The sequence below is a fragment of the Pezoporus wallicus genome, unplaced genomic scaffold, assembly GCF_028554395.1.
Source record: "Pezoporus wallicus isolate ANWC-B61680 ecotype Strahan unplaced genomic scaffold, APGP_CSIRO_Pwel_v1 contig_7962, whole genome shotgun sequence".
NCBI classification, from domain to species: Eukaryota; Metazoa; Chordata; class Aves; order Psittaciformes; family Psittacidae; genus Pezoporus; species Pezoporus wallicus.
Window position 1 is genome coordinate 26,336 of NW_026635824.1, and position 12,901 is coordinate 39,236.

General features: G+C 42.3%; 1 protein-coding gene across 1 annotated transcript in view; it reads right to left on the minus strand.

The window, feature by feature from the left end:
• Positions 1-12,901, minus strand: part of RCL1 (RNA terminal phosphate cyclase like 1) — a 32,540-nt gene that overhangs the window by 13,193 nt on the left and 6,446 nt on the right. The window contains exons 4-6 of the mRNA XM_057398335.1: positions 8,209-8,283; positions 6,966-7,090; positions 4,280-4,405 (exon numbers count right to left, since the gene is read on the minus strand). Of these exons, the coding sequence (XP_057254318.1) occupies positions 4,280-4,405; positions 6,966-7,090; positions 8,209-8,283 (326 nt within the window). The remainder of the gene's footprint in view (positions 1-4,279; positions 4,406-6,965; positions 7,091-8,208; positions 8,284-12,901) is intronic.

Genomic DNA, 12,901 nt, shown 5'->3' on the forward strand with positions numbered 1-12,901 from the left:
AACAACACACATAATTAAACCACCAATACACACAAATTCTCCCAGTGCCAGAAAAACAACAGTTCCTCCAGACACATATCAGTAGGATGGGAACAAAAGAAATAATGTGTGGGAAGCACTGATACAACTGCCTGCACTTGCTGAGCAATACAGAAACTATGTTAAAGATGTTTCTCTTCTCCTTTTCTTCCTCTGAAAGAGATCTGGAGAGCAATATCTGTTACAGACCGCCTGATCAAGGAGAACCTGGGGATGAAGCACTCCACAGACAGATAGGAAAAGCCTCACACTCACAGGCCCTTGTTCTCATGGGTGACTTCAACCACCCTGACATCTGTTGGAAGGACGGTACGGCCCAGCACAAGCAATCCAGGAGGTTCCTCGATTGTGTGGAAGACAACTTCCTTCTGCAAGTAACAGAGGAGCCGACAAGGAGAGGTGACATGCTTGACCTCGTGCTCACCAACAGGGAAGGGCTCATTGGAAATGTGACTCTCCGGGGCAGCCTTGGATGCAGCAATCATGAGATGCTTGAATTTGAGATCCTCAGGACAGTGAGAAGAGCGTGCAGCAAGCTCACTGCCCTGGACTTCAAAAGAGCAGACTTTGGCCTCTTCAGAAACCTGCTTAGTAAGGTTCCATGGGATACAGCCCTAGAGGGCAGGGGGGCCCAAGACTGTTGGTTCATATTGAAGGATCACCTGCTACAAGCTCAGGAGTCCTGCATCCCAACCAGAAGGAAGTGCAGCAGGAGGGCAAGGAGACCTCCTTGGATGGATAAAGAGCTCCTGAGGAAAATTCAAATGAAAAAAGAGGCTTATAATAAGTGGAAGTAAGGACAGGCAGTCTGGGAAGAATACAGGGATGCTGTCTGGGAAGCTAGGGACCAGGTTAGGAAAGCTAAGGCCCAGTTAGAATTAAACCTGGCTAGGGGTATTAAGAATAACAGGAAGGGATTCTGTAGGTACACTACAAATAAAAGAGAGACTAGGGACAACGTAGGCTCCCTCAGGAAGCTCTCGGGAGAACTGGCTACACAGGATTTGGAGAAGGCTGAGGTTCTGAATGACTTCTTTGACTCAGTCTTCACTGGCAAATGCTCTGACCAAACCACCCAAGTCTTGGAAGGCAGACGCAGGGACTGTGAGAATGAAGACCTTGCACCCACTGTAGGAAAGGAACTGGTTCGAGACCATCTTAAAAATCTGAACGTGCACAAGTCCATGGGTCCTGATGAGATCCATCCGCGGGTCCTGAAGGAGCTGGTGAATGAAGTTGCAAAGCCGCTGGCCATCATATTTGAGAAATCATGGCAGTCAGGTGAAGTTCCCAATGACTGGAAAAAGGGAAATATAACCCCCATTTTCAAGAAGGGGAAAATGGATGACCCAGGGAATTACAGACCAGTCAGTCTCACCTCTGTGCCTGGCAAAATGTTGGAGCAGATTCTCCTGGAAGGCATGCTAAGGTACATGAAAATCAACAAGGTGCTTGGTGACAGCCAGCATGGCTTCACTAAGGGGAAATCCTGCCTGACCAATTTGGTGGCCTTCTATGATGGGGCTATAGAACGGATGGGCAGGGGTAGAGCAGTTGATGTCATCTACCTGGACTTGTGCAAAGCGTTCGACACTGTCCCACATGACATCCTTGTCTCTAAATTGGAGAGACATCAATTTGATGGATGGACCACTTGGTGGGTAAAGAACTGGCTGGATGGCTGCACACAAAGAGTTGTGGTCAATGGCTCAATGTCCAGCTGGAGACCAGTAACAAGTGGAGTCCTGCAGGGATCAGTGTTGGGACCAGTCTTGTTTAACATCTTCGTCACTGACATGGACAGTGGGATTGAGTGCGCCCTCAGCAAGTTTGCCAATGACACCAAGCTGTGTGGTTCAGTTGATACCCTGGAGGGAAGCAATGCCATTCAGAGGGACCCTGACACGCTTGTGAGTTGGGCTGATGCCAACCTCATGAAGTTTAACCATGACAAGTGCAAGGTTCTGCACCTGGGTCGGAGCAATCTCTGGCACAGCTACAGGTTGGGCAGAGAAGAGATTCAGAGCAGCCCTGTGGAGAAGGACTTGGGGGTGTTGGTTGATGAGAAAATGAACATGGGCCGGCAGTGTGTGCTTGCAGCCCAGAAAGCCAACCGTATCCTGATCTGCATCAAAAGGAGCAATGACCAGCAGGTTGAAGGAGGTGATCCTGCCCCTCTACTCTGCTCTCATGAGACCTCACCTGGAGTATTGTGAGCAGTTCTGGTGTCCTCAACATAAAAAGGACATGGAACTGTTGGAACAAGTCCAGCGAAGGGCCACAAGGATGATCAGGGGACTGGAACACCTCCCATATGAAGATGGGCTGAGGAAGTTGGGGCTGTTCAGCCTGGAGAAGAGAAGGCTGCATGGAGACTTCATAGCAGCCTTCCAGTATCTGGACCACAAGTTTAGATTGGATAAAAGGAGGAAATTCTTTCCTGTTAGGGTGGTGAGGCACTGGAATAGGTTGCCCAGGGAGGTTGTGAATGCTCCATTCCTGGCAGTGTTCAAGACCAGGTTGGACAAGGCCTTGGGTGATACGATTTAGCGTGAGGTGTCCCTGCCCATGGCAGGCGGGTTGGAACTAGATGATCTAAAGGTCCTTTCCAACCCTAATTATTGTATGATTCTATGACAAGAAAAGCCCCCCACCTTTGGTGCTGTTTTTTGGGTAAGTATCCTTTAATAACTAACTATACCCCTGGCAGATTTTGTTAGTGCCTGGGAGCATGTGGCACTTTTCCTAAATAAGAATTAAAATCTTCCAGTGCTTCATGTATGTTCTGACAGTATTAGGAAGCATCTGCACAGACAAACCTTTTGCTGCAAATGCTTAAAACAGAACTGGGAAGTTTTGGGGTTTTTTAAGAGATACATCATAGGTGGCAGAAGATGCTCAAATAATGTATTTCCTGAGGCTTTTGGCACCATGAAAGGGGTGTAGTTGGAAGCTTGATATTCTGAAATCAGGGCTTGGTTTGGTCAGCACACAGATGGGCTAAATGAGTCTTTGCTGGTCTTACTCATCACCAGAGGCAGCACTAGAAAACAACAAGACATATTGCTTTCCTTATTTGTTTTGCTCTAAGACTCACAAGCACTGCTAATCATGTAATAAAAAAGGCTTTGCCAAAGTGGCATGGTGTTAGCATCAGGTATACTGCAACTGCACTGGTGCCATGCTGAATGTCACAGCACAGCTGCATCAGAAACCTGTATGCACCAGCAAGGTAGAGAGGGATTCAGTTCCTCTTCCCATGCTATTATTTATTCCTCTGCATGGGCTACTCATGCAGGTAGTAAATGTAGTTCTGCTGCCATAATTCATTTGACTTTTTCACTTTACAGACCCCAAAACCACACAGCTCCCAGAAGAGTTTTGTTATTCTGATGACCGTAACAGTCTAAAACCACAAGACTTACTAACCTGGGATATTAAATATGATGAAGGGTTGGAAAAGAGGAAAAATACTTAAAATTGAGTAAACAAGTTTTAGATTTGTAAACTTGCAAACCTAACAAGTTTTCTTTAAGGTAATATTTCAAAAAGCAGAAACAGTGAAAAGAAAATGTGCATACTTGGATTTGAGCATACAGACAGAAGACAAACTAGTTAAGCAGAACTTCTTCAACCTCAACAAAAAGTAACAAGAGGACATCAAGCTGACAGACACCAGCAGAGTTGTCTGAATCACATCATCACTTCTGTGTTCTGATGGCAAACAAAATATGTTAAATACAGTAAATTAATGCCTCAAATTTCCAGTCCTCACTGGTGGAAGGACACTCCTTCAATTATTTATGTAAGGGTAAAGCAGAAAACAAAACAGCTCAAACACTTTTAGAACAGTTTGGTCCCATTTCCATTAGGATATGTATAGTCAAGCTTAAATGCTGGTTTTCACAACACACCTCTGATCTTAATCTCATTTCAAAGCAACAGGTTTAGAACTGAAGAGAGCTCAAGTCACCTTTAGTGCCAGTAATGATGTCGTATTACATTCCTTGTTTAAGAAAACACAAAACTTCTATTCCTGTACCATGAGTTAAACAGAAGTATCTACTGAATCACTCAATTTCTTCCCTGTGAGGAATTTTGAAATGAATTCAAATCTATTTCAGGTCAGCAAAATAGAAGACCATGGTATAAGAAACAGTAAAAGTACAGATCAGAATACCCTAGCAGATGAACCAACACAGAATTACATTTCTGTTCCCTGTGAATACTGGCTACTTACTTTCCAGAGCTGATCCCCTTCATATGATCCGTGTAGATATAAATGTCAGGAAGGAATTTATTCAGGATGCTCCTTGCAGATTCCACTATTCTGTTTGCCATCTGTGGTGACACTCTGACAGAATAGCTACATTTTCAAGCTAAGGAATTCATTGTGGTCACACAAGATATTTAAACCAGAGACTGACAAAGTGGCCAAGAGGTCCTAATGCATTCTATCAGAAACTGTGGTTTGTTCTATGCATCCATTCCTAAGTCCTGGTCCATCTTCTGTGCTTAAGCACACATGGATAAGTACTTTCGATAGTCTTTACCTGATATACCTTGAAATAAGGTACACAGAACATGTGCAGAGAAGTTTATTATGAGTAGTAAACATCTATTCTTGAAATGCCCTTCGATAATTTATAACTGCTGTTTTGTCAACCCATGCTTTCTTACTATGGGAAAGATCCTGTGTCCTCTCCTCTACATATACTATTTAGAAGATGGTGATGGGAGAAGTTTCTCTGAATTAGAAGTAGAAAGACAGGACTTCCTGCTGCTATCAGGGACAAATGGCATAGATGAAATTCAGTATTTTAAGAACAGAAAAAAGTAATTTAAAAAAAAAGCTAAAACCATCTTTCTTCTAACTGTGTTGCAGTGCTGTGAGGCTATCAAGTTCACTGATGCTCTAGTCACTCAGCATCTGAAGGTAGTGGTTCCAGGAAAGAAGAAATTACCACCTTCCTGCTCATCTCAACCCACATCTGCTCAGTATGTGGAGATGAACTGCCTTTGTGCCCTTTCACTCAGGTGCTGCTTCAGTGATATTCCCAACAGATCTTCAAACAAAGCACACTGTGCTCCGTGTTCCACCTCAACTAAAATGCAGACTCATGCTCTGCACATTTAACCACCCACCTGCACATATAAGCACAGAGCAGTGCAGAGTGACACATTCTCAAACCTACCAGCGAGCAGAAGGGAATTTTTTATTCTACAGATTTCTATTATATTTTCTTGTAGCACAGGTAAACAAAAAGATTTAAAATCTTAAGGCAAAATAATAAATTCTTAAGGGCAAAATAAGCATAAATAATCAGAAAACTGAACATTCTGCACAGCTGGTACATTCAGTATTTCAGATGACTGTAAAAGGTTGCTGCAACACAAGCTCCCCAGCTGTGAAGATCTGCTTAGCTGAATTATGAGCAAACAAAAATGTGCATGGGAAAGACCTAAGCACTTATCTTACCAGATGTTTTGTTTTCTACTGGCTTCAAGATGACATAACGGCTGAACTAAAACGAGACTGCTTCTCACTAGGCTTGAAAGCCAGTCATTAACCCTGAGAAAAAGCTGAGGAAAATCTAGAAGAAAGTGTAAAATCAAAAAACTGTAGTTCACACATATCAACCAAATCCAGCGATACCGGCCCAGAACGATACTGTGTTGCTTTGTATAAACATAGAATCATAGAATGGTTTGGGTTGGAAAGAATCTTAAGATCACCTAGTTCCAACACCCCTGAGGTGGGCAGGGACACCTCACACTAGATCATGCCATCCAAGACTCCGTTCAACCTCACCTTGAACACTGTCAGGGATGGAGCATTTACCACTTCCTTGGGCAACCTGTTCCAGTGCCTCACCACCCTCACAGTGAAGAACTTCTTCCTTACATCTAACCTAAACTTCTCCTAAACTTTAGTGCCCCAATGGCACTAAAGCCATTATCATTGCTTCTCCCTTCACACAGAAGCTGAGGATAATACTTTCTACAGAGGTAGATAAAAGCATAAGGAAATTACCTTCTTCATGGGAAGACCATGACAAGCACCACCAAAATCAGGAAGAGCTGCCTCCTTTTTATTTTACAGCACATATACCCAGTAAAATTGCCAAATGCATTCAAATGCTGCAGTTGGACACAAAGGTCAAAGTGTCCTGTTCTCACACACAGTTATGGTGGTATGCCATAAAGTAAAAAGAAGAATAGGGTTCAATTCTGCACCTCTGGCAGGAAACCTACCCCCATTCCCGCTTTCCTTTTGAGTCATCACAGGAGACTCACAAAAGATACCATATAGAAACCACAAGAGAAAAAAAACACCAAACCCAAAATATTAACTAGATGTGCAGTTCTGTTTGCAAAAGTGAATACTCCACGACAATCTTTGTGAAGTAGAACCTCTTCCGTTTCCAGATCTAATGGTACTACTGAAAGTGAAGTGCTAACAAGCTTTTCGTAACACAAAAAGTTCAGTTCACATCTGTGCAGTGAGGTATGAACTGAACTAAGATTTAAGCTCCCATCTAACATTCTGCAAGACTCATTAATAGCCAAGGTGTTCAATGCGTAAGAAAACTACTGCATTTACACAAAAGAATCCTATTTTGCTGCTATGTAATGGAAAGTATTTTAACTTTTTCTTGCTATTGAAAAGATTTGAAATAGTGCTGTTCAATTTCAAATATATTTGTCTGTTGACGCTTTTTGAACAGCAGCGTTCTGAACACAGCAGTTTTGAGACACCTGAAATCTAGTTGTGTGATCGATCGTTCTGTGCAGTGTCACCCTGTTATCTGGATACAGGCTCAGCAACATGGGTGTATTTCTATGTATTCTATGACTTCAAGTTGCAAGACTTACGTTTTTGAGGAAAAATCATTTAAAAGAAGCAAATAAACAAAAAAGGATACGCAGTTCCTCTGATGCGCTTGATTTTGCCTGGGTCTGTAAACTGAATAGGCTGCAAAACCCTTCTCACTGGGCAAGCAAACACTATTTCTCCACCCCCTTTGGGAGGCATTCCTCTCCGGTTGATCTAGGAATAACAGAGGAAAAAAAAAAGTTAGTAAAAAAAAGTAAGTAAAAAAGAAAAAAAAAAAGGTTAGTAAAGAGCACAAAGAATGTACTTACATACTAAAAAATTACAGCTTTTATTTCACATATAATAAAATGTTACCATTAGGAGTATTAGGTGAACACAGGCAAGTGAAAGATACCCTAAAGGCAGAAATGGATTTTGCACCAAACCTGTAATCAAAAATTGGTTTATTTTTTCCTCCTCTCTCAAATACAGTAGGGCATGGCTTCTCAATGGAAAACAGAAACAACCAAGTAAAACCCCAGCATCTTTACCAGGAAGGCAACCTTGGTTTAAGACTGGTCTCTTAATAGAAAATCTGTACCTCGTCACCGAAGACAGTCTATAAGTGTTTGAGGCATAATATGTATATGGGGGACAAGAATGAACTCATTCCCACAGACAGCCCTGGCCAGACCAACTCTGTCCCATTGGCCCAGCCAGTGTCCACAGGGATGGGGATGGGACATTGGTCTGGGGTGGGGTCTGGGTTAGGAGGCTTATGGCCAGGCAGTGCTGTGAGGAGCTGGAGACTGACCCTGCTGCAGGGTCACTGGAGCAGGGGCTGATAAACCCAGAGTGGTAAGATGGAGTCCTGGGTCATGGGCAGGGCTGAGGTGGGGGCTCAGCAGAGACTAGTAAAGCAAAGACTAGTAGTGCAGCCAGAGCCTTCACACTTCATACAAAGTTAAGAACATACATGAGTGTTCTTAACTTTGAAAGTTTATAGTTTCTTTCTCCAACCTAAACCAAAACAAAGTATATTCTACATTCAGACCTATTTGGCTTATGAAGAACAAAGAATGTTTCTCAGACTGCAGAGATCTGAGACTAAGAAAAAGTCAGTGCCTTCTCCTTACCCTTTCTACCTATAGTCTTTGTGTCTCTTCTGCCATATCTTCAATCACTGTGTGGCTGGTATGCCCTCTAAAATATGACAAGAACTAGAAGCAACTTTAGAAATGTGTGTAACTACAACTAGGGACAGATACCAGCAGCAAGCATATGGCCCTGTGAAGCAGTGCAAAACTATCCTTTTAAATTGTGCTAGAAAAGAAAGGAACAAATTGTCTTACCTTGATTTCCAGACTTTTACCATCAATTCCAAACTTCTTCAGTAGGGGTAGAGCTGTTGCCTTAAGGACATCAACCTACATAACAAAGAAATAAGAAAGCAGACTCTTTATTGAAAGTTACATAAGTCAGTAATTTAAAAATCACTGCATTACAAGTTGCCTAACAAAGACAAGACTTCTCCATACTGGTATTTTATGGGAAGACATGAGAATGAAGCACAGAGCACTTCGGTTACTTTGAGACTACCACAGTATCCCATTACCCAAAAAGCTGCTAGAACAAGATACTGGTAGATGGAATTTCCTAATCTGTATTTGTTCTCCAGCCCGATTTTTACTTCTATTACTGCTCAGCTACAACAGCTAATTTGTTTCTCTGAACATAGTTATTGAAAAGAACTATATTCCTCTGTCATTGCTAAAATATTCTTACAGCTAAATAAACGATTGCAAAAACCTTTGCATTTTGGAGCAGGCCCTTGATTTAGCAGGAAAAATGTCATCCTGTCAAGAACTTTTTGTCATTTATGAGAAACAGAAGCTTTCAGTTAACTTCTGTTGAAACATTTAGAAGAATCTGAAGTGGGTGACACATCCATGCACACCCTTTGATCCAAATGCTCACCAGATCCAAGCCTAAGCAATATTTTCCTTGCAATTGCTCCTCCTAATTGCTGGGTTAAGACAACACTGACAGCCATCATCTTCTCTCTGCTGAAACTTCAGTAGTATTGCCAAAAGTGACAAAAATGATTTAGCAGTGCAACAGCGTAGGGAGTTACTGAAGACAAGCAGCCTGGGAGAGACAGGACCAGGACAGAATGACCCAAAAGAAACTAAATTTGTGTGAAGGAAGACAGCAGTTGTGGAGACAGGAAAAAAAAGCTTAGACTTCTTCCCACACCTTCAGCCAGAACCACAATTTGAGTTTCACTCTCTCTTTGCAAGCCACTAACAAAGTGGCTCATACCTGACCTACAAAGCTGTGAAAAACCTGTTAGAAATACCTGAGTAGCTACAAGCATATGCTGCAGTCCTCATTTATGAAACCCTGTTGGCCAACACACTTCCTTTCTTACAGAGAGGCATTTAGCAGTATTTTTAATGATAGTGCCAATATTCAAGTATCTTCATAAAAAATGTCTCTATATCAATTATTAATTCTTTTTATATTTATGTATTTTATTCTTTTTACAACCAGGCTACCTTAATTTGGCCTCTCAGCAGTATTCATTAATCACACAAATTAGACTTTTAGAGCAAAAACCTTTACTAAAATGCATGTGCACACAGACAGACACACATGAATACCACTGGCAGAAGTTCCAACAAGCTGATATGGTTCACATTAAACTTACACAATATTCCTCCCTCTTTCTTATGAAACAACATATACCAGTAAAAAAAAGAAAAGCTTCAGTGTGTCAGCTAGGAACTGCCTTTCCCTCCTTCATTTCTGCTTTTCCAGTTCTTTGGACTGAAGTCTGTATCTCTGGAGAAGTCTTGCTGCATTAGCATTAGGCAGCTGGATCAATCTTGAGTCTGCTTTATCTGTCTCCAAAACTTTCAAGACTTGTCATAGCTTTTAGCCCTCAGACAAATTCCAGGTATGATACTTATGAAGTAACAGCCAGACACATAATAAGAGACTGTCTCTATTCCAAATCTGCGGCCTAAATAGAGAAGCATTTAAGAAGTGGAGATGGCTGTTCTACATAGTAGACGAATGGGAGTTCAGGCAGGAGAAGTTAAGTACTTCAGTGGAAGACACAACGCAATTAGCACAACCGAGACCTAAAACTGTATTTCCTATATTCAGCCATAAAACCATCCTTCAGCTCCCCTTGAAGGGCAGTTATCTCTGTTTCCAGGGTGGACAACACAACACCAAGTTGTACCAAAGCAAATGCACCAAACCACCAAAGGCCTCACTACAAATACCAACCACTTGCTAAGTCCCATAGACATTGCTTGTTCACAAATTATTATAAATACAAACTTTGCTCCTTCCAAAGATACCTACAATGAGTTAAAAAAAAAGAAAAAAAGAAAGCCAGCATGAAAACAATTTCAGTTGAAAGACCCATGGAATAGCTGCATAAAAACTTCAACATTCCCAAACTTGAACATTAAGAACAATTATTGTAAAGCCAGGTTACTGCAGCACTGTGTATCTGTCAGGATAACAGTATGCAGAGAAAGAAAGTTAACTAAGAGCTATCATTTGCATGCCACCTCCACTGCCTTCAAAAGGCACTTCACAAAGACACCCGCACATACTTTCTACATAGAGAAACTGGAAACTGCCACAACTCTATACTCCAGTCCCACATGGCTGGTCCCACAAACTCTCCATGGTCAGGTATCATCAGCAGTCACACATTAAAACATAATGCAGACATAGGCTGCCAGTGAACAGATCAGGCAGGTACTCAAAAGCCATCTCCTACTGGCAAGTGTGAGTCAAAGCAGCATCCCTCTCACTCACGATGTATCACTCACACAGTGCTATCGCCAAGGTCCAACCTGAGCAAGTGCACATTACCTTCTATTTCAGTGGCCACGGTACTCTTTCAGAAGGGTGTCAGCTGCCAGAGCTTTCCACTGCACCCCACCAGTGGGCTATAAACATATATAAACAAATACTAACAGAAACACATACTCGTATTTATATTGCAGAAACTCAGCCTGACCTGCACCTCACTGAACTGAGCTGAAGTCTTCCCTTCCACAAGCTAATCTTCAGAAACGCCCTTCCTCTCACTTTGACCGCTTTCACTCTCCCTACACCAGGAAATCTGCCATGTTGCCTCTGCCCTGGTAAGGGGTCTCTGACAAAGAGCAACCTTAAACCCACAACACAGCAATCCCATCCAACAGGTATTTTTGAGGCTGTGTAAAAGCTGAGTGGATTTCAGAAAGCCCAGCAGAGGTCAGCCTATCTGCTAGCTGCGACCATGAGATAAAGGTCCCACTTTTCTGGCTGCACACATACTCCTGCTATTTATTTTGCAAATGCCTCCTTGAGAAGATGCAGGCTTACAGCTCTTTACCTTTTTGCCAGTTAGTTGAGCTGGCATAGGGAAGCCTCTGAAAAGTGTGCGGGTACTGGAGTATGCAGGACTATGCATATTGTGCATTTCAGCAGATGGCTGAAATCAGATATGAAGGGAGGATGGGCAGGACTGCCTTCTCTTTTCAAGCACAAACACCTTCTCCCTACTAAAAAACAAAAGCTCAAATCAATTTAAAACCAAGTTACAATTTACTTAAGCATAAAAAAAACAGGGTAGCACCTAAACTTGTGGTTTTAGTTTTAGCAACCTGCAGAGCTATATGCTATACAGAACACCTGGTAAAATTCGTTAAAGTAGTTTACTGACGTGCACAAAGTTTAGTGTTTAGTCAGGCAATAAAAAGACATAAATAAGGTTTAAACCCATTTTAGTAACTGGTATTTAGTTATGGACACTTAAAATGTTACCACACAGGAGAGTCACACTAATGACAGCTGTGCTTCTACAGCACAATGAAGTTTAGATACAACTCCTTAGCATAGAATCATAGAATGTTTCAGGTTGGAAAAGACCTTAAGATCATCTAGTTCCAACCCCCCTGCCATGAGCAGGGATGCCTCACACTAAACTGTGTCACCCAAGGCTCTGTCCAGCCTGGCCTTGAACATCGCCAGGGATGAAGCATTTACCACTTCTCTGGGCAACCTGTCCCAGTGCCTCACCACTTTCACTGTAAAGAACTTCTTCCTTGTATCTAACATAAATCTCCCTTGTTCCAGTTTAAACCCATTAACCCTTGTCCTATCGCTACAGTCCCTGATGAAGAGTCCCTCCCCAGCATCCCTGTAGGCCCCCTTCAGACACTGGAAGGCTGCTATGAGGTCTCCACGCAGCCTTCTCTGCTCCAGGCTGAACAGCCCCAACTTTCTCAGCCTGTCTTCATATGTGAGCTGCTCCAGTCCCCTGATCATCCTCAAGGCCTCCTCTGGACTTGCTCCAACAGCTCCATGTCCTTCTTACGTTAAGGACACCAGAACTCAAGTGAGACCTTAGGAGAGCAGAGTACAGGGGCAGGATCAGCCCCTTTGACCTGCCGGTCATGCATGCATATCTGCATTTTATTTACATTTAGTGTCAAACCATCTATGTCTGAACTCTGGCTGGTCAAGCCCCCTTCAAGTAAAAACTAACTGACTCAAATTCTTGCACCCACTTCAAATAAAACTGCTTAAACTCTATGGGCCCATGTGGGTAATTTGCATAATGAAGATGAGTTGCTTTGATGGGTGTCCAAACTTACGTGACAGCAGTATTAAAATTGGACTACTCTTGGTCTGCAAATTCTTCAAGAAGTCCTCCATTGTGATTAAAAAGATGCAGTCAACCAAAACAGACATATTTTGATTCTTACTACTTAACATTTAAGTACTTTTCATCATGGTGGTTGAAAAGTTAAGAAAGCATGCATTCCATTTTGTTTTTTATCCCCCTTTTCCCCTTTTTCTTTCTGACAATACTCTGTATAACTCACTTCAATCATCCTTTGGCCCACATGGGTCTCACAGAACCACAGGTGAGAGAATGAGTTTTTTAAATGACAAGAGTAGACAGCTGAAAAGCTATAAATACCAGCAGGACTCAGAGGCTCATTAAATATCTGCAATTGCACCTCACAG